The sequence below is a fragment of the Mirounga angustirostris genome, unplaced genomic scaffold, assembly GCF_029215605.1.
Source record: "Mirounga angustirostris isolate CCGP_5_RB_7025 unplaced genomic scaffold, mMirAng1.0.hap1 SCAF_14, whole genome shotgun sequence".
NCBI lineage: Eukaryota > Metazoa > Chordata > Mammalia > Carnivora > Phocidae > Mirounga > Mirounga angustirostris.
Genome location: NW_026991722.1, coordinates 20400125 through 20423112, shown reverse-complemented (window position 1 = coordinate 20423112; position 22988 = coordinate 20400125). Strand labels below are relative to the sequence as shown.

The window sequence follows — 22988 nt, the reverse complement described above, 5'->3', positions numbered from 1 at the left end:
AAAGAGATTTAAAAATAGGGGGAAGGGCGCCTGGGTGGCTCAGTTGGTTAAGCGACTGCCTTCGGCTCAGGTCATGATCCTGGAGTCCCAGGATCGAGTCCCGCATCGGGCTCCCTGCTCGGCAGGGAGTCTGCTTCTCCCTCTGACCCTCCCCCCTCTCATGTACTCGCTCTCTCTCAAATAAATAAATAAAATCTTTAAAAAAATAAAATAAAATAAAATAAAAATAGGGGGAAAATGCTGTTAAATATACCCACATTTCTGGTGCTCCTCATTTCTTTGTAGATCTATATTTCCATCTGGTATCTTTTTTTTTCCTGCCTGTTAGACTTTCTTTAACATATTTTTGTAGTGCAAGTTTGCTGGACATGAATTCTTTCAGCATTCTTATGGCTTATGTCTTATGTTTTTATTTTACCTTTATTCTTTTGAAGATAATTTTGCTGGGTATAGAATTCTAAGTTGTACGTGTTTTTTGTTTGTTTGTTTGTTTGTTTTTTAATGTGGGAAGGAGGGGTCTGGTTGCCTTTAAGGTTTTCTCTTTATTACTGGTTTTAAGAAATTTGATTATGATATTCTTTGGTATAGTTTTATTCATGTTTGTTGTGCTAAGTATTTGTCAAGTTTCTGGAATCTGTTCATTTATAGTTTTCACCAAATTTGGAAAAATTTCAGCTATTGTTTATTCAAATATTTTTATGCCTCCCACCCTCTTCTTTGGGGACTTGAATGAGATATTTCCATTCAAGTTGTTCAATAGCCCATTCAGTATTTTTTCTGTCTCTTAACTTCTGATTAGTTTTCATTGCTCTGTCGTCAAGTTCACTAATTATTTCTCACATAGTTTGTCAGCTGTTACTTCTATTCACTATGGTTTTTGTGTCAGACATTTTATTTCTTTGGATATCTGATTTGGGTTGTTTTTGTACCTTCCATGTCTCTACTTTTAATATACTCAGTTTTTCCTCTACCCTCTTGAATACGTGGAATATTAATATTAACTTAATTGTTTTAAGGTCTTTTCCTACTAACTGATACCTGTGTCATATTTGCAGCTATTTCTGTTCATTTGCTTTTCTCCTCATTATGGCTCATATTTTTCTGCTATATGTATGCTTGGTAATTTTTTTTAAATGAAGTCTTTTTTTAAGATTTTTAAAATTTATTTGAGAAAGAGAGCACAAGCTGGGGGGGAGGGGCAGAGGGAGAGGGAGAAGCAGACTCCCTGCTGAGCAGGGAGCCCCACTCGGGGCTTGATCCCAGGACCCTGAGATCATGACCTGAGCCACCCAGGTACCCCATAAATTGTTTTGTAGTAGTTGTGAATTTTACCACGTTGCATAATTGGTGTTTTTGCTTTTCTGTAAATATTCATGAGTTTGGTTCTTGGTCACTTTAATGGGCTATTTTATTAGATGCAACCAGAGCAGCAATTAGTCTAGGGACAATGTAGGGATAATATAGGGATATGTTTTTCAGTTAGTTTTTACCCACTTCTCTTTACCAAGTGATGTTAGCATCATATTGTTAATGTAGCATGAGTCCTTCAGGGGAAAATTAGATTTTATCAGTTAGATGTAATCCCATGATTTTTGAAAGGTGAAAAATGTAACAAAATTTACACGGTGAAGGTGAGATGGAGTCCTGCCTATTTATTTTCTGCTGACAAGTAAGGCTGTGCAAACATGAGTCATTTTTGTAGTGATATTGCTCAGTTTGTTCTCCAGTTTTCTGGAGATAGAATTGTTATGGAGATGGTGACTGGACTCTTTGTTCCAATGCCCAGTCACCAATTCATAGATGTCAAGAAGTATTTGCAGAAGTAAAAGTAATGATTTCCTAATGTTTGAATTACAGCTGTAATATATGTTCTTACACGTAATATTTCCAATGTAGACTTAGAAGGAGTAGCTCTTCTGGTAGGATGCCTCCCTAGTATTCTGGGAGACATCCCTTGGCTGAGAACCTGCCCATCCAACTTTTCCAACAATGTTCTAGGTAGCAATTTAGCTGTATTAAATCCATCCCTTTCTACTTAAAATACCTAGATTGTTTCTTTCCTGTATTGTTTCTAGAATGATAAAGTTCTATTTCATTTTTAAAAATTTATTTATTTGATAGGGAGAGACACAGCAAGAGAGGGAACACAGACAGGGGGAGTGGAAGAGGGAGAAGCAGGCTTCCCATGGAGCAGGAAGCCTGATGAAGGGCTCAATCCCAGAACCCTGGGATCCTGACCTGAGCCGAAGGCAGATGCTTAACGACTGAGCCACCCAGGTGCCCCTCTATTTTGTTTTCTTAAAAACTACTTAAACCTTTTCTTATACTCTGTATTAAACCAGTTTATTAGTCCTGTCTTTATTTTACTTGTTTTAAACATAGTCATGTTAATTCTGTATTAGGTAATACAAATGTTTGAGTTCTTTGGTGGAGGACTCTTAATTCTTTGTCTTATTTATTATTTCTTCTGACAATTTATTCATGCTGGTCTTTTTTCTCAGGTATTCTATGATTTTTGATTGTGGGCTCATACTTGTTGGACTTTATTTGTGGGACTCCTATAAGGTCTGGATACCGATGTGCCCCTCCAAAAAATATATACACTTGTTTCTGCCAGCCCTTTGGGAAACCATAATTTTGGACCATTTTACTTTCTCATCTGTACAATTTAACCCTAGATCTGGACAGACTGTGGGCATGATTTTGTAGGCAGGGGATACTTCTACCTTTTCCCCTAAACCCATTCATTTGTCTTTTATTTTATGGTTGGATTATTTTGTTCTAATTCACCATTTTACTGAGAGGATAGTCCTGTGAGGTTCCTGGGCCATCTCATCCCAGTTACCTGCCTTGCATGGGTCCAAGTTTTTGTCCTTTGTCTATAAACTTAGATTTATTTTGTTTTCTTATTTACCACATTTCTCTCTTTTGCATACTATTTCCACTTGTAAATAAATGATTGAGTTGTGTGGAATTTACTCTCATTTGTTATCTCACAACGTTACCTGTACTGTCTTTTTTTTTTTTTTTTTGGAACAAATAGATATAATCTCCATATATAACCTTGTTCTCCTATAAAGTTGATTGACATTAACAAAATGTCTTACAAAGAGTTCTGCCTTTGATATGTAAAGGTGAAGCTCTCATAATTTGGTGATATTTGGGTATGCTTTCTTTCCTAAATTGTATTTATTATATATTAGGTGTATTAAAAATTTAAGATATTGAAAAAATATTTTTAAAATATGCTACAATACTTTGGGATAACTAAACTTCTTTCAAATGTTTTGGTCAGGAAGATGGAACTTCTGTAGATATTTTAGGCAAGAAGATTTAATATAGTAAGTTAGATGCTTACAAAATTATTGCATTGCTAAAGGAGTGGGTTCTGGGCTTGGCCTCTAGAATCACATCTGAGAACTAGACAGAACCAGCCCACCAGGTAAGCTGTCTCGTTTGAAGCCATTGGTGAAACTATGAATTCAAGGAGCTGAAATAAATAGGCTGTCACCACTGCCACTGCTTGACATCTGGAAGGCTGGAGAATAGTCACCTACAATTGTGTCCCAGTGATCGGGAACAAGAAATCAAGAAGATGCTGCTGCCTCTGTCACTGACATACCCACCTTTTGGCACAGAAGAATCTGGCAGGTGGACATTGGAACACAGAAGAAAAGCCCTCACTTGTCAGTTGTCCTTGCTGGCCAGCAGAAACAACAACCACAACCACAACAACAACAACAACAACAACAAAAATAGGAAAAATGGCCTCTGCCTCACTCAGCTCTCACAAGACTTCATCCAATGGGTGTAACCTAATTTGCGACCAAAGACTAGGTGCAGTCAGCTCCTGGGATGCCTGGTTTTTTTTAGCTTTCCATCCTCTTTAATTAGGAGCAAGGTAGAATGAAGGTGAGAGAGCCAATACACAGAATCTGTCAGTTATGTGTGTGTGTGTCTGTGTTTTCATGTGCATATATATGTATATAATATATATGTACAGAATAGTAATTTATATATAAATTATATATATTATATAATTACTTTTGAATATATAATTATATAATTATATATACATATGTAAAAATTATATATAAATTATTTTATATATAATTATATAAATTACATGTATAATTATATGTATATTTTATGTACATGTAATTATACATGTAAATGTATAAATATACATGTAATAATTATGTGTATATAATATATATTATAAAATAATTATATATTATATAAATTACTATTGAATTTTTAAAAAGTGGTTACTACAATATGTTTGTGTCATAGTGGCAATTTTTTATATCATATTACAAACCTGAACTGTGATAAAATTCATCCTGCAGTTGATTTATCTGAACCAAACTTATGGGGATACAGATATATTGAAGTAGAAAAACCTGAGAAGTTGATAGAATATTTAGATTTAGCCAGATTATAGTATTCTAATTAAGTGTCATCAGCTTTTTTGATATAACACTCTAGCAGTAAAAAGAATGGGGAGCCATACACTTCCAGTATCTGTATTTTTTAACTAGGAATACCAAAGTTTAGCTTTAGTCTTGGTATTCAGCCAAATTCAGTTATTTGGTTTTTGGGCAGTTGAATAATCAACTACTTTAGCATCATTTGTGGCTTTACTGAAATTATGCATGAAATTACCATATGATTATATAGGTTGCCATCATATCTAATCATTGTTAATGATTCTAGTCACAAAAATAAGTCATATTTAAATTTATTATTAGCATCTAAGTATTCAGTTTAAATATAAAGTAAGCTTTCCAGATATAACCAAAAAAATCTCATGAGCTTTCTCTTGCAATTCCATCAGAGTATAAATTTGTAATTGTTATTGCAAAGTAAAATGTTGCAGTAAATGATGAGTGTGAAAACTGCTAATTTTACATAGAAAACAATTTTCAAATTATTGAATAGGGAAAGAGATTGATAATTAGAAGATGTGGGGGGGTGTGTATGTATACAGTATACACACTGGATTATTACTTAGCCATAAAAAAAGCACTACATCTTGCCATTTGTGAAAACATGGACAGACCTAAAGGGTATTATGCTAAGTGAAATAAGTCAGGCAGAGAAAGACTAGTACCATACGATTTCATTTATAGTGGAAACTGAAAAATAAAACGAAGAAAACAGACTCATAGATTATAGAGAACAAACTGGTGGTTGCCAAAGGGGAGGGAGTTGGGGAATGAATGAAATAGGTGAAGGGGATTAAGAGATACAAACTTCCAGTTACAAAATAAGTCACAGAGAAGAGAAGTACAGCATAGGGAATATAGTCAATAATATTGTAATAATGTAAGGTGATAGATGGTGACTACACTTATGGTGGGCACTGAGTAATGTATAGAATTGTTGAATCACTATATTGCACACCTGAAACTTATATAACCTCATATGTCAACTGTACTTCAATAATAAATATTTTAAAAGATTGAATTACTGTGGATATTGAAAGGGTGCAATTATTCAATAACTTTATGATGAACATATGTTCTTTTTTAAAAAAGATTTTATTTATTTGATAGAGACAGTGAGAGCAGGAACACAAGCCGGGGGAGTGGAAGAGGGAGAAGCAGGCTTCCCACGGAGCAAGGAGCCCGATGCGGCACTCGATCCCAGGACCCCAGGATCATGACCTGAGCTGAAGGCAGACGCTTAACGACTGAGCCACCCAGGCGCCCGAACATACATTCTTTTTGAGTCAACAAAAAAATGTGTGGTTAGAGGCGCCTGGGTGTGGTTAAGGGTGCCTGGGTGGCTGAGTCGTTAAGCGTCTGCCTTCAGCTCAGTTCATGATCCTGGGGTCCTGGGATCGAGCCCTGCATCGGGCTCCTTGCTCCGTGGGAAGCCTGCTTCTCCCTCTCCCACTCCCCCTGCTTGTGTTCCTGCTCTCGCTGTCTCTCTCTGTCAAATAAATAAAATCTTTTTAAAAAAATGTGGTTATTTGCGTTGTGGCATTATTTGAGTAATAGATTACAGCTACCCAAGTTGGTACTGAAGGTGGGGAGCTGTACAACAAAAACCTGAAGTATATGCTGTTGGCTTTTGGACGGTAGCAAGGTGAGAAAACTGTTCACTGAAGCTGGAGTAATGGTGAGGAAACTGCTTTATTAAGAAGCTGTTGTGGGGGAGGGGGGTGGGAGGATGGGTTAGCCTGGTGATGGGTATTAAAGAGGGCACATTCTGCATGGAGCACTGGGTGTTATGCACAATGAATCATGGAACACTACATCAAAAACTAATGATGTAATGTATGGTGATTAACATAACAATAAATTTTTTTTAAAAAAGAAGCTGTTATGACGCATTTGATAAAACAGCTGTTTGTGCTATCTTAGAAAACAGGAAATAAACCTAATGAACTTTTGGCTTTGGGCAAGGACATCTCCAGGCAAAACGAAGAAAGTGCCACCTGGTGGTTTTTAGCTGCGTAGGCTAAAGTACTCCTACAAGAAAGAGTTGAGCTAAGAAGGAAGAAGAAAGGGAGGAAACTGTTGTCTTATTTCCAGCCAGCTCCACTAGCAAAGTCTCAAAGTAAGACATGGGCACACATCAAACATCAAATCAAGATTGTAACCATCAGATATTTTGATAAGACCTCTGAGTTAAGGTGGGTACTGAGTAGATCTTCTCAGGTGGACAAAAGCCAAGGGGGTGGTCCCAGAGAATCCAGATCCAAAAGTAGCAGTAAGAAAATCTAAAGAAGCATATATTGCTACCAATTATAGGTACGGCTTTTGGGTGTGTGATGGACCAGAACCAGACAAGGAAGCTCAAAAATTTTAAAGAAAGTGGTACTAGCAAAAACAGCAACTGCTTGGGCTAAACTAAAAGATGATCCTGCTATAAAAATGTCTCTTGGGCCTTGACTGTCTTTGGCAGGAAGCAGCTTGAGAAAGTCACTCAGCTGCTAACAAGGATGGGAAAAGAAGGACATGACATCTCAGATAGTATAACAAAAAGCTATGGGGAGCAGTGAGTCAGGGAGCAACTCCCAAAATGCAATTAGAGATTGGGCTCCAATCAGGAACCATTTCCCCGTTGCCAGAGAGGTAGGCCCAGTAGGTGATCAGAATTGTTAGGAACCAGCGACTATATGCTTCCATTTCTTCCCCCCTTCCAGCGAACTATTTATTGTGGTTATTCTGTTCTCTTTTAATTATTATATAGTGTGTGTGTGTGTAGGCAGAGGGGCATTGTCATCTTGTCATTTTATTTCATAGATCTCTGGATCAAGAGGAGCTGCATCTGGACCTGATGTATATCACGAAATCCTAGACTTGAGGGCTGATGCTGTGATTGTATGAGAACTTTGGGGGTCCTGGGATGAGTGAATGTATTTTGCATGTGGAAGGGATGTGATTATGACCAGAGAGTGAGTGAACTGTCCTAGAACAGTTGCATTAATGGTCTCACTTCTCCACCTCTTGTATTCATACTCTGTTACCATCTGACTCTACAGTTTCACTAAAAGGTTAGATTTGATTTCTTTGCTTATTGATTACAAGTTTGGCCATGTGACTTGCTTTGCCAATGGGATGTTAGACTTGAAAAAACACAATGTTTCCACTTCCTCCCTTTGCCTTCATCATTAGAACATGTCTGGGCTAGGCGGCTGGAGGATGAGACGAAGCACAGCCCAGCTTTCCAGTTGTCCATCCTTTTTCACATGACTCAAAGTCAATTGCTGGGCCTGTGAGGGAGCCCAGCTGATCCCAGCCTAAATTACCCACAGACTTAACAGATAAATAAAGGTAGCAGTTATATGCCCCTGAGGTTTTGTGATTGTCTATTATACATTATTATTGTGGTAATTGGTAGTCATAATAATTTATTACAATATACTTGATGAATCCTCTTCATCACAAAGTATACAAAGAAAGTGTTAGGGAAAAAAAGTGGTGGTGAAAACATACTTTCTTCTGACCCATTAAATCCCCAAACAACCTTTAAATGGAGGATAAAACTTAAAACAACTTATTAAAATGATTATTATAGACTCCACTTGAACTTGTGTGTTTTATAATATCAAATATGTATAGTTTCTGCAGGTTTAGTCCAGTAGCTGACAACACTGAGAAATTATTTGTCCCTGCACTCTGTCAAACTTTAAAGTGTTGACGTCTAAATTCTTGAAACAAAATTGTAATATTTTTGGATAAAACCTCAGATTTATCCTTATATCCCAGTTCATTTTATGATGGTGATAATAGAAACTGGTCAAAAACTTATTTTTTTATTGAAGAATAATTGACATATAATATTGTGTTAGTTTCAGATGGGTAACAGTGGCTTGACATTTATATACATTATGAAATACTCACCACAATAAGTCTAGTTACTACCTGTCACCAAAGTTGTTACAATATTATTGACTATATTCCCTATGCTGTACATTACATCTCTATGTCTTATTTTATAATTGGGAGATTATACCTCTTAATTCCCTTCACGTATTTTGTCCATTCCTCCACGCCCCCTGCTCTGGCAAGCATCAATTTGTTCTCTGTATCTATGCATCTATTTCTGTTTTGTTTGTTCATTCATTTTTTTTTCTTAGATTCCACATCCTCACCAACACTTATTAGTGCAGAATTGCTAAACTATTTTTATTTTTCATACTATTTGGATGACAGTGTTATCATCAAACTTTTATATGGAATTTTTGTTATTATAGATGGTACCTTCTAAAATTCCTAGCTATTTAGGGGTAATCAAGATGGTAAAACACCATAATATGTAGGGATAATGACAGGACAAGGAAAAGGAATCAAAGATACAGTACTTAGTATTATTTCTTTGGTATTATTTACATTTTACCTTAAATAGGATACAAGTTCATTAAATATATCATTTTCCTATTTGTGTAATGGGGAAAACAGTTTCAAAAATCATTTGTCTTTCTTGGAAAAATGTACTGTATTAAAATGTGTAATTTTGTGATTTGTGTGTTTGTGGCTAAAAGGCTCACATTCTTCTGAAAGTACAGTCTAAATTGGAAAATAGTAGAAGTGGCATATTCACAAAATAAGGTACATTCTAAATCATAGTATAATTGCATCTTTCATTATGTCTTTTGAAAATTTTGTTAGAAAAGGAAAAATACTCAGAATTTGCAGAGTTTTAGGGAGACCAGCATCCAAGGAGTTGGGGACAGAAGTCAGAGACTTCCTTTAGTCAAGCTGCTCTTCAACATCACAGTGGTTTTCTCCATACTTCCCAGCATCTTTCCCACTATGCCCTCCCGTCCCCCTCCCGACCAGGTTTCCATGCATCCTTTCTCACACAAAGGAGGCTAGTAGAGGAACTTCTGCATCTAGAAGGTGATTATTAGAGGAGTTAGTTACTTTGCTATGAAAAATTTAATCATTCTTCATGAGAATGGTACTTCTGCATCTTCTTACACTTGAATTTTGACATAATTTTCTGTGAAACATCAGAAGCTGTTCAAGCGACAACTCCCAAAAAGGTGTGTACCTCTCTATATATTTGAGATTTGGTATATAATATTTATAAACAAAAGCAGACTTTTTGATGGGGTTAGGTATCTCCTTAACAATCATTCCATACAACCAGATTAGAAACTCTTGAGTGGAGGAATTGCTTGTAAAGACTGTTAAACAAGTACTTCTAATGTAAACACATCAACTATATTGGTAAAAAAATGAGATCTGTGATAGGTTAAAAATAAAATTTTTAAAAACACATGATATTGACTCTGAGATAGCCTTATAGTTTATAATTTTATGATTCATTCAATTTGGGAGGGTTGGATAGGTTTTTAAATTTTTTTCTATCTTTTTTTGAGATAATTGTGTTTTTGCATGTAGTTGTAAAAAAATTAATGCAGAGAGATGCCATATTTCCTTCACCCAGTTTCCCCCGATGGTAGTATCTTGCATAAATGTAGTATAATATCACAATCAGGAAATCCACATTGGAACAATCCACTGATTTTAATCAGATATCTCCAGTTTTACATGCACGCATTTATGTGTATGTGCATGTGTGTGTGTGTTCAATTCTGAGCAGTTTTATCATATGTAGATTCATATGACCATCATCACAGTCACACAGGTTTATCACAAGGATCCCTCCTGCTACCCTTCCAAAACCACAATCGCCTCCCTATTTGGCCCCACCTCCTTGATCCCAGCAAACCTCTAGTTCTGTTGTCCATATCCATCATTTTGTCAGTTCAAGAATGCCATAAATGGAATAATATACTATTTAACCTTTTGAGATTGGCGTTTTTCACTCAGCAATATTCCCTTGAGACCATCTAAATTGTATCAATAGATTGTTCCTTTGTATTGCTTAGTAGTATTTCATGTATGGATTAGTACAGTTTGTTTACCCGTTAACGGATATGTGAGTTTTTGCCTGTTTGGGGCTATTTATAATAAAACTGCTGTGAATCTTTGTGTACAGGTTTTTTGTTGTTGTTGTTTTGAGAGAGAGCGAGAGCTGATGGGGGAGGGGCAGAGGGAGAGGGAGAGAGAATCTCAAGCAGGTTCCATGCCCAACACGGAGCCCAACACGGGGCTCAATCTCAGAGCCCCGAGACCATGACCTGATCCGAAGTCAAGAATCAGACACTTAACCGACTGAGCCACCAGGTGCCCTTGTGTACAGGTTTTTTTGTTTTTTTGTTTTTTAAGATTTTATTTATTTATTTGACAGAGAGAGAGACACAGCGAGAGAGGGAACACAAGCAGGGGGAGTGGGAGACGGAGAAGCAGACCTCCTGCGGAGCAGGGAGCCCGATGCGGGGCTCGATCCCAGGACCTGGAATCATGACCTGAGCAGAAGGCAGACGCTTAACGACTGAGCCACCCAGGCGCCCCGTGTACAGGTGTTTATATGAACATTTGCATTTCTTGGGATAAAGTGTGCAATTGTTGGGTTGCATAGTAAATGCAATGTTTCATTTTGTAAGACACTGCCATAGTCTTTTTCAGCGTAGCTGTACCATTTTACATTTCCACCTGCAATGTATTAGTGATCCAGTTTCTCTACATCCTCACTAATAACACTTGACATAATCCCTATGTTTTTTTAAATTTTATCCATTCTGACAAGTGTGTACTGATAACTCAATGTGGTTATTATTTGCATTTACCTAGTGGCCAGTGATGTTGAATGTCATTTTGTGAACTTGCCGTCTACATATACTCTTCACTGAAATGTCTTTTGTCCATTTTCTAATAGGATTTTTTTTAAAAGATGTATTTATTTTAGAGATAGAGGAGGCCAGAGAGGGGGAAAGAGAGAATCTCAAGCCAACTCCCTGCTGAGCATGGAGCCCAATGGGGGGCTCGAACTCATGATCCTGAGATCATGACCTAAGCTGAAATCAAGAGTCAAGCACTTAACCGACTAAGCCACCCAGGTGCCCCTCTAATAGGATTTTTTAATACTGTTGAGTTTGAGTTTTCAAAGTTCTTTACATATTCTAGATACAAGTCCTTGACAGAAATATCTTGCAAATATTTTGTTCCAGGCTGTGGCCTATCTTTTTATTTTCTTCACAGGGTCCTTCCTAGAGTATACATTTTTAATTTTGACTAAAGTCATTGGCTACTGTAACAAATTACCATAAATTTGGTGGCTTAAAAAACCCAGAAATTTATTCTCTCATAGTCTGGGACCAGAAGTCTAAAATCAAAGTGTCAGCAGCCTACTCTGAAGGCTTTGGGGAGAATCTTCCTTGCCTCTTCCAGCTTCTGGTGGCTCTAAGTGTTCATTGGCTTGTGGTTGCAAAGCTCCAATCTTTGACTCTCTTCTGCCTCCTCCACTGTGTCTCCCTTTTGTACATCTCTCATAAGAACACTTAATGATTAGGTTTGATTTAGGACCCACTCAAATAATCCAGGATGATCTCATTCTGAGGTCCTTAATTATACCTGAAAAGATCATTTTTCCAAAGAAGGTCACATTTAAGGTTCCAGGGATTTGACAAGGACATATCTTTTGGAGGTCATCGTTCAACACACTACAGAGGGGAAACCACTGGAATGCATTGGGTGGGCATGGAGGTGCAGCATCCTGCTGGGCCTTGGTGACACTGGGGTTCGGGGCAGGGCAGTGAATAGTGACCCACACTTCTTTGCACTAGCTGGCTAAGTCTTGTTGTTGCTAAGTGGGGGACACAGGACCCCAACTGACACTACCCCAGGAGGGATATCAGAGGACCACTACCTGCTTTTGCTGGGTGGAAGATGGAAAATCAGCCCCCAGGTTAGTCAGCCTATACCACCTGGAAGGGCAGTCATAGTGCTACTTCTGCTCAACTCTGTCAGAGCACCACCACCTGCTTCTGTGGGATGGAAGCAAGGTGGAGTGTAAGATCATCTCTCTACTTTGCCCCACTGAAACCAAAGAGTGAGTGGGCACAGTTTTTAGGTTGATGTTTGGCTGCTGTAGATTTTGTTCCATTAGGCCACCCTTTTGTTCATAGCTACTTCTAGAGCTATGAGGAAGAAGCTTTTGTTGTTGTTCCTGCCAGGTGGTGGTTCCAGGTTCCTGTTTGGAATATATGGAAGGCAACAAGGAGACCCCGACAATGACTGCTATGTCATTCCTCAAGTCCTAAGGTCACTAGGCAGTTTGCCGCCTTCTTTTTACACATGCTTGAATCTTCATATGCTTCTATGCAGAGTCTTTTAGTTTTAAGAGGAAGGATTTGGGAGGAATGGGTTACTACAGCTTGGCCAGAACCAGAAACTGATTCATGATTCATTCAATTTTAAATTTTAGATACCATTCTTCATACATTCTATTGGAATTCTTCTCAATTTTTATGAGAAGATCATAAAATGATCTTTTTATTTGTAAATGATCAATTTAAGCAGTAAGCAAAGAAAAAACAATTAAAAATATATTTTAATTTTTAATTAGTGCTGACCTCTGACTGTGTATGTTTTCTTACTGATCCTTTTGCAGAGTATTTTCCAGGGGAAAAAAAGCAACAGATAAAAGTGCATTAAGAACACTTGTTATTAACATCATTCTTATATGATTAAAAACTATATTTAATGCTGTTCTCTTGTACAACTAGGAGTTCTTATTTCCACAGAATGCCTTCAGTAATTTGTACAAGGATACGGTCTAGAATAGTTTAACAGTGTTTATGCATACTGACTTGGAAGTAAACTGCAGTAACTGCCACACATGCTTTTCTACGGCTCACTTCTTTAGGAATGATGAGTGACTGCTATGAATGGTACCCACATCCTACTGGAGCTCTGAGTGTCTTTATTCCATCCTTGGCACTGAGGACGAAGCTTACTAAGTTGGAAGGCATGGTTGCTTCAATTACTGATGGGGAGAATTTTCCTCTCATTTCTGTCTGGATAAACATCACTAGTTTGGAATGTGCTGGGTTCCTGTAAACAAAGGAAGAGTTAAAAAATATAAAGATTTTTAGATTTATCTATTGAATTTATAACTGATAGAAAGCAGGATTATTGTCTCATTCACCATGGATTCCCTCCAAAGTGCTGATGATAGGACAGTTACTGAAGGAAGGGGGGAAGGAAGGATACAAAAAAAGGGCAGAGTGATTTGTACTCATAAACATTTTACATAAAAATATTAAGTAGTCAGACTATACGTTACAGTCTTCAGTCAGCTTTTCCTTTTTGTCATTTTGTTAACTTTTTAAAAAAATTACAAAAGTAATGTATGCTTATAAAAATTTAAACAATACAGAATTTTCATAATTATCCTGTTCCCCAGAACTAATCACTATTTATACTTTTGTCTGTATCTTTTCAGACTATTGTCTATGTATATACAAAGATAGCATACATATATGTATACCTACCCCACACATTTTTTTTTCAAAAATAAGATAATTTTTTTCTGCAACTAGCTTTATTTTCCCTCTTAGTAGGATATCATGCACTTCTTTCTGCTAATACATACATATCCACTTGTTTTTCATAACTGTATTATAATATAATTATAGTATTTCATTCTCTATGTAATCAATCCTTTATTGATTATCAGTTGGGTTTTTCCTTCACTTTTTGCTACTATAAATAAAGCTGCAATAAAACATCTTTGTAATGTATCCATTTGCACTTTTTTTTTTAAGATTTTATTTATTTATTTGAGAGAGAGAATGAGATAGAGAGAGCATGAGAGGGGGGAGGGTCAGAGGGAGAAGCAGACTCCCTGCCAAGCAGGGAGCCCGATGCGGGACTCGATCCAGGGACTCCAGGATCATGACCTGAGCCGAAGGCAGTCGCTTAACCAACTGAGCCACCCAGGCGCCCCCATTTGCACTTTCTACAAATACATGGAATTTCTAGGTCAAAGGTTTTGTGCATTTAACATTTTGAAATATTCTTTCCAAATGACATTAGGAGGACTGTAGTATTTTATATTCTAATCCAGTAATCTTCAAACTGGAAAATGTGAAGACTTTCCAAAGGGTATGAGAGAATGAATAACATTTAAATGAATAAATTTACAAATCTCTAACTTCCATATGTACCTTTTCCCTAGACTGATCTGAGTCCATCTCTGATGGAAATGTAGGCTTCTCCTTTTCCACTAGCCTGTTCATATCATCCTTCTTCTGTTGCTTTACAGAACAAAGGTACTGTCATCTTCCCTGAATACTATGGTACTTTACTCTGGCATATAAAAAAGTGAATGACAGAAAGTGAATGACTAGTGATTGGGTAATAAATCCTTACCAAGTCATGTCGTCAATTCTTTGCTTTCAATAAAATTTAGTTGTCAGCTGATAGGTCATTAAAAATAGTTTTTGATTATAGGTCACTATGTAATTTGTGGTATATAACACAAAAGAATTCAAGGCATTTAATGAAAGTCCTGGAATTACACTCTTTTCATTTTAACCCATTTATTTATGCAAACATTTTCTCAGTGCTTACATTCATAAAAATGCCAAGTAGGAGTAGACAATAGTAAGTGCTATCTCAATTTATTAGTATTACCAATACACAGTTAAATGAGTTGTAATTGTTAGAAGCATGGACTCTGGAACCAGTTTGCACTGGTTTGAAGCTGAGCTTTGCTATTACCTATGTTTAACCTCGAGAAAATTACTTCATCTCTCTGGACTTCCATTTTCTTTCTGCAAAATAGAGATAGTAGTACTACCTACTTCACGAGGTTATTGGGAGGATCAAATGAACCGATATATGTAAGTTGTTTATAAAGTTCCTGGCACAAAATAAGTGCTATCTAATTTTTGCTAATAATAAAAGGTGTGTTTTCAATAAGTTTTCTTTTATATTTAGTAGTTATATAACATAAATATATTTTTTACTTTGATCATGTAATAATAATTTAATCTGTACACACATATATTTTGTAACATTTAGATACTTAAGGTCACAGGAAATAAAATGGATTTTTAAAATTAAGCATGTATTTTTTCAAAGAAGAATGACAGGGTGATTAATAAAAGAATAAAAGAATTCAAACCATAAAATATATTCTATTAGGACTAAATTATATGAGGGGAAAAAAGTAAGAATGTGGGAGCAAGGAGAAAATCAATGATGTAAATTTCTGACTGTTAGAGGTTGTATGTATTTTGAAATTGATAGTTATGGTAGGTTTCCAGTTATTATGGTATTCAGAGTTTATTGGGTATGTTTACAAGAATGATATAACACGTTTTTTAAGTGTCAATATTTAGAGTGCTGAAATTTGCACCCTCTTAATCTTATGAAAAAATTTAATATCAATTTAAAACTGTGCAAGGCAAAGTACAGTTTTACAAAATTCTTTTGGGGGGTATGAAGACCACTCCTCCAACAAACCCTGTGTCCATTTTCTTATACTCTTGTCTATGGAGTTTAGACTATTTTCACAGTGCCTTAGGCAGCTAGATTGAGAACATTCACCAGCTGTTGAAAAGGTTTTAAATCTCTATTTGAGTTTGTTAGGGCTTTACATGCTTCAGAAAACCTTTCCAGTATTTACTAAACAGTACCTTTACTACTGATAGTAAGTTTTATAAGTTTACTACATGACTTGTTTACAAATGTTGCCTGCCCAAAATGTTGTGCTGCGTGGAAAGAGAGATACAAAAGAGTCACTTTTTTGTGAGTACCTTTCTCTGAGACTATGGATGAGACTGTATCTTTTCCTCTAACAGGATGCTAGGCAGAGCTCCCACCCTAGATGGGATGTCTAGATCAGAGCTTTTGTCCCATGTTTTTTGCAGTGGAAAGGGAAAATTGACAAGATGCAAGAAGGAGACTTAGCCTGTGAAACACACATCAGAATGTGTAGCTTCCCAACTACAGTCCCTGCCAACCGTTGATTTATCCAACTGATCTGAAGCAGTAATCCTTCCCTTGTTTTGATTTCTCCTGCTGTGGAGAATAAAGTTTGACCATAGATTCAAAATTGACAGGTGGCTGGAAAGACCACCATTGTCACCATCTGCACCAATGATCCTGTCCATTAATATGCGTAACTGTGAATTTCAGTTCTCTAATTCAGTAGAGAAAATATTAAGGAATACAGTCTAAAATGTAATTTTATTTTGACTTTCTTCATGTTTTTTTTTTTTCTCCTCTGATTGAGAGGTTTATATCTGGCCAATATAAAATTTTACATGTTTTTTTTTTTTTAAGATTTTATTTATTTATTTGTGAGAGAGAGAATGAGAGAGAGCACATGAGAGGGGGGAGGGCCAGAGGGAGAAGCAGACTCCCTGCCGAGCAGGGAGCCCAACGCGGGACTCGATCCAGGGACTCCGGGATCATGACCTGAGCCAAAGGCAGTAGCCCAACCAACTGAGCCACCCAGGCGCCCAAAATTTTACATGTTTTTATGTACCAATATCTTTTACTTGTATGAAATCATTTAGCAAAAGCTAAAACTTAAGGAATTTGTGAAATGATATACATTGAATTAATGTACATACATTTACAAAATACGTGTATTTTATGTTACCATTTATTCCTAGGCTGGTTACCTATAGGCAGTGACTCCTCTGATTTCTCCTAGCTCTTTCCAAATTTACCTATTGTAGGTCTCATTCTGCAGGTATTTGTAGGTAGTCCACTGGAAAGAATTCATTTAAGGTAAAGCATTCATTGCTGATAAATGTGAGCGTATTATAATTCTAGGGAAATGTATTTTTAATTTACAAAAAGTCCTTAATAATTCACAGAAGTAACTCAAACAGAAATATAAATCATCAGGTTAAGATTCACTGGAGATGAGGGGATAGAGGGGAATGTGTATGTATGACTAGCCACAGAGACCTCAAACCATACTTTATAGGGAATGATCCATTCTGATGATGAAAATACTTACAAAAATTAATTGCATTTAGGGGCAATTTTTTTTCCCCTAACAGAATATGGTAGCACACACTCCTGCCAGTGAGTTAGGAAACCTTTAGTAGAAATGACAAATTGAACTAAAAAACTTGTTAAAATAGAATAAATACATGCAAGTAACACTTACTCTTGCAGAGAACATATACAGTCATAAGCATGGTTATAACCACGGATATAATTTGAAGATGCAGGATATGCTGGAAAATCCACACTGTTAGCTAAGGGATTTAAAAAAAAATAAAATGAAGCCTATTCCACACAAAGATGAAAAATTATGTTTCAAGTAGCATATTTTTAAAAATGTATGATATAGCATTTAATTTAATTTAGTTATCATCAGCACTGATATTAGTTTTATACATGTATATATACATGTTTGTACACATGCATGTGTACACAGACCAAAACTGAGAAAATACCAGTATGAGCACTACCGTCCTCTCAAATTTTCTCATGCCATTATCGCTAAAGATGCTGTTACCTTTTACATACAAGAAAAAGTATTAAAAATATCATTTAATTACTTTCTGAGATTTGAAGCAAAAGAAGAAATCACAAAGGAAAAGACTATTCCATGAGGGTAGTGGGTTTATAGATTTTTTTTTTTGGGGTGATCATTATTTTTTTATTTATTATTTTTTAAAGATTAGATCCTTTTTAATCTACTTATTTTTTAAGTTTTTATTTGAATTCCAGTTAGTTAACATACAGTGGAATATTAGTTTCGGGTGTACAATATATGTGATTCAACATTTATGTACAACATGTTCATCATTTTCTATTTTTATTGATTGATTGATTGATTTAAAAGATTTTATTTATTTATTTGACAGAGAGAGGCAGTGAGAGAGGGAACACAAGCAGGGGGAGTGGGAGAGCAAGAAGCAGACTTCCCATGGAGCAGGGAGCCCAATGTGGGGCTCGATCCCAGGACCCCGAGATCATGACCTGAGCCGAAGGCAGACGCTTAACGACTGAGCCACCCAGGCGCCCCCATGTTCATCATTTTCTAAATAAAATATTTGACATGGTTATTTTGTCTACCAATAAAGAGAGTTTAAATGCTCTTTTCTGCCGGAGCACCTGGTGGCCTAGTTGGTTAAGCATCCAGCTCAGGTCGTGATCTCAGGGTCCTGGGATCGAGCCCTGGGTCGGGCTCCATGTCCAGCATGGAGTCAGCTTGGGATTTTTCTCTCCCCTCCCCCTGCCCTCTCTCTGTAATATAAATAAATACATCTTTAAAAAAAAAATGCTCTTTTCTGCCAATTCCCTGTACCTAATTCAAAGCATAATTAAAAATCAGTAGCGTTTGTTTTAGGAATTATGCAGCATAACTACATTGTATGTGAATGTAAAAGGGAGGTGATTTGATTATGATTGTTCATGATAATTATATAGACTCTAAAAATATTTTTTAAAATATATATTTTTTTCTGTGCAACAGAGCCCATTGTGTTGGCATAGCGGTACTGCCAGAGGTGATTTTAACATATTTTTTCTCTGGTAAAATATGGAGATTATCCTTGCCTTTCTTTAAAATATTTTGTTGTTGTTATATTCCACAAACAAGTATGGGTCTTTTGTGAGGCATATCGTATGATAGCACAGATTTTGGAAACTCAGAAGACTTGAGTTTTAATTCTGGTTCAGGTGCTTATTAGCTATGTAACTTAATTTCTGTGAACTTTAGTTTCCTCATTGGTGAAATAATGCACACAAAATATTTAGCTCAAAGCAAGCTGCATAGTAAGTTAAACAACAACAAATGGAACATTAAGAAGAAAACTCAGTATTCATCAAAAATTCATTTAAAGAAAACTGCTTAGAGCAGATTTAGTATTGATCACTGGGTGATTGAGTACTACTACTATTTGTTGATTTTAACTTCCATAATTCTTTTTACCTTCCCTCTGACCACTAAAAATGAGATTGAAGTGGTCTGCTTCAAAATACAGAAAATAACAGATCTATAATTCAGACATGCAGTATTTTGTGCTGTAGCGGTGAATAAAATTTTATGTACTCTCATTTAAGGAGACAACTCAGTGACAACTGTATGAAACTATAAGAGACACCTACAGAGAAGCGCTGGATCTCAGGCCTTAGGGGCCTGCTGCAATAGAACTGTGTTTAAGTGAGTGCAGTTAGCAGAATGATGACGCAATCTGGACTCTGAAACTTGAGTCCTAGACAGAGCAGAGCAACTGAAACCTTGTTGGAAAATAATAATTAACAGCACTTAACTGTCCTATCCCCAAGAAGTTTACGATAGAGAAGTCTATTCAGATAGGAATGGTGAGATTAAATTGAAATCTGGAGAAAAATAGGGCTCTAGGCCACTGTCCTACCAAAGTCCCTTCACCAGGAGTTACTGCATTTATCTGAGTCCAAAGATCTTTATGGTATGAACTGGTATGTTTTAAGTGAATAAAGCAAGTTAGGAAATAATTACACATTTGCATTTTACATAGTGATACATTTTCAGGAGGGCTAAGGATATATCAAAACCTCCAATTTCTAAAAGAAATACAAGCACATTTATATAAAGACTAATCTAATGAAAATTTCTTCCAGAATTTTATCAGTTACTGGATATGCCCATTCTACACAATTCAAATATAACATTATATATCCAAAGATTAACTTTGTGTCTTAGTAGTTTTAAAATACATGCTGTGAGGTTTTTGCCTGCAAGTATCTGTCCATACCCAGGGCTACATGGTATAAACTGCAAAAAGGCAAGCAAGAGATGCCATCATTATTGACTGATGTAAATGGCACCTCCAGTGTTGGGTAAAAGGTCAGGATTCTTTGTCTATATGATACATATGTTTATTGGTCTCACTAAGTAAATGAAAAAATAAAAATGAATTGAAAACACAGTATCTTCCAAACTGTGGGTTAAAGGAAAACACATTCATTAATGTCTCATATTAATTCCAAAATGTGGGCAAAATGTTTCAACTTACAACTGATAATATCCATATTCCCTTCGTAGTGCTTGAGGTACACTAAGTCGATAAAGTCTCGGGGGGAAATTGAGCCCATGGCAAAACTTTGTGTAATGGTATGACATATGAATGTGTCCTGGAACAAATCAAACCATAAAGATTGCAAAAGTTATTTGATATCTATTCTTTGTATCACTTCCCAAAGAATTTCACTGCATAAGGTTAGCTACTATTTGGAAAAAGCAGGGCTTCGAAGTTAAAAGAAGTTATCATCTTGCATTTTCAGTGTTAAAGGAACATTAGATCTATAAGTGCAAGGTAACAAAAGCAAAATTAAACAAGTGGGACTACATCAAACTAAAAAGCTCTTCACAGCAAAGGAAACCATAAATAAAATGAAAAGGCAATGTATAGAATGGGAGAAAGTAATTTGCAAATCATATATCTGGTAAGGAATTAATGTAAGTGCAGAAAATTCAGAATGGAATCTTGTTGTCATCTATTCTTTGAATTTTTATTTTATTTTTTTATTATTTTTTTCAAAGATTTTATTTATTCATTTGACAGAGAGAGACACAGCAAGAGAGGGAACACAAGCAGGGGGAGTGGGAGAGGGAGAAGCAGGCTTCCCGCCAAGCAGGGAGCCCGATGCGGGGCTCGATCCCAGGACCCTGGGATCATGACCTGACCCGAAGGCAGACGCTTAATGACTGAGCCACCCAGGTGCCCCTACTCTTTGAATTTTTAGATGAAGACATTGAAGCCTAAGAGATTAAATCACATGCGAAACTAGAGATAAGTACAGAACTAGAACCCATGTTCCTGATTCCCAGGACAGTACTATTTCTACCTGTTCACACTGGCTAGGTAATATATTCTGAAAAATACAGTGATTTAGCACCCTGGTGCCTCAGGTCCTGCCTCTCTGCCTGCACCCTGTCTTGACCTCCCCATGTGGCTCCTGGAGGTGTGCCGTGTACTTTTTCCAGGACTTGTGAGTAATAAACTTCTCTATTTCAATTTCTCTTGTGGTCTTTTGTTGAAATGTGGCTCACCATCTGGCACTCTGTGCTCCATTTAACAAATGCCAATTTAACAAAGTTGGAATAGTCCTCCTCTCCCAGGCTGTGACTAAGGATTAACGAACTGCTGTTGATCTCATTTGTCTAGTGTCGGATGTCATGTGTTTGATCACCCCCTATAACCCTAAAGCAGGAATCCCTCCCTCATTAATGGGGGTGAATGAATCAGTTAAAACACATCCCTGGAGATGCATACTATAAACATTCATAGGAAGGTAAAATAATTCTTACATGTAATGCTACTCAGAGATATGTAGTATATTGGAAAGGGCATAGAATTTGGAATTAGGAGATCAAGTGTTAAGTGATGGTTCTACCACATATTGGCTGTGGCGTCCCTGGGCAAATCACATAATTGCTCTGAATCTGTTGCTAGGTTTTTTTGATGCCAAATATAGTATTCTTTCCATTATTACAGCTGACTTGCAGTAATAGCAGAAATATATGAAGTATGAATGGAACTGTATAATCAGTCATGAAAGAAACAGTCCAAGGTTTGAATTTTTATTTCTGATGGACTATGTTTCTCAAACTGAATGTTTAAATCCCAAGAGGGTAATGGAAAGGTGTTTTTTGTGGATAGGAACTTCAGGACCTTTCTACAAAATGAAACATTTACTTTCCTGGGCTTTTCTACAACCTCTCCTCACTCCCAAGCCTTAAATTCAATTTAATAAATGGAGGCAAAGGTAACCTACAGAATTCTAAGCAAATGATAAGGTGATGGCAGATACGTGGGACATTTGTTTTGATGTGTGGAATGTAGCTTGGAGACACTAAGGACCAAAGACCTGGAATTTTACAAAAGCAATTGTTTGTGAAAATCATAAAAGTTTGCTTTATGACTCAATTTTTCAAAACAGCTTATTGAGGGGCACCTGGGTGGCTCAGTTGGTTAAGCATCTGCCTTTGGCTCAGATCATGATCTTGGGTTCCTGGGATCGAGCCCCATGTTGGGCTCCTTGCTCAGTGGGGACTCTGCTTCTCCCTCTCCCTCTGCTCCTCCCCACCACTCGTGCTCTCTTTCTCTGGCTCAAATAAATAAATAAAATCTTAAAAAAAAAAAAAGAACATCTTATTGAGGTATAATGTACATACCACAAAGTATAGCAGTCTTTTTTTTTTTTAAAGATTTTATTTATTTATTTGAGAGACAGAGAATAAGAGAGAGAGCACATGAGAGGAGGGAGGTTCAGAGGGAGAAGCAGACTCCCCGTTGAGCAGGGAGCCTGATGTGGGACTCGATCCTGGGACTCCAGGATCATGACCTGAGCTGAAGGCAGTTGCTTAACCAACTGAGTCACCCAGGTGCCCCAAAGTATAGCAGTCTTAATAAATAAGAGGTCTATAGTGCGCTGCCCTAATTCTCTCTTAAATTCGGTCTTTTCTCTCACCTCTACGACTTCTTAAACTTTCTACTCTAATTACTTGTATTTTTCTTTTCTCTTTGTTTTTATTCTCCCCCTTCATCTATTTAATTGAGATAATATATTTGAAAGCAAGTCTAAAACTACAACCATCTATATAACGTTATTCCATACTGTATCCTTACTCTTAAAAAAAGTTACATGCTGTTTGCT

The 22988-nt window shown here is 36.6% G+C and overlaps 1 protein-coding gene across 2 annotated transcripts in view; it reads right to left on the bottom strand.

The window, feature by feature from the left end:
• Window positions 1–8910: 8910 nt before the first annotated feature.
• Window positions 8911–22988, bottom strand: part of STARD6 (StAR related lipid transfer domain containing 6) — a 24983-nt gene continuing 10905 nt past the window's right edge. For both annotated transcript variants that reach the window (XM_045886684.3, XM_064578897.1), the window contains 3 exons: window positions 20345–20462; window positions 17503–17593; window positions 8911–13421 (listed from right to left, as the gene is read on the bottom strand). In XM_045886684.3, coding sequence (XP_045742640.3) covers window positions 13250–13421; window positions 17503–17593; window positions 20345–20462 — 381 coding nt within the window. In that variant the 3' untranslated portion in view covers window positions 8911–13249. The remainder of the gene's footprint in view (window positions 13422–17502; window positions 17594–20344; window positions 20463–22988) is intronic.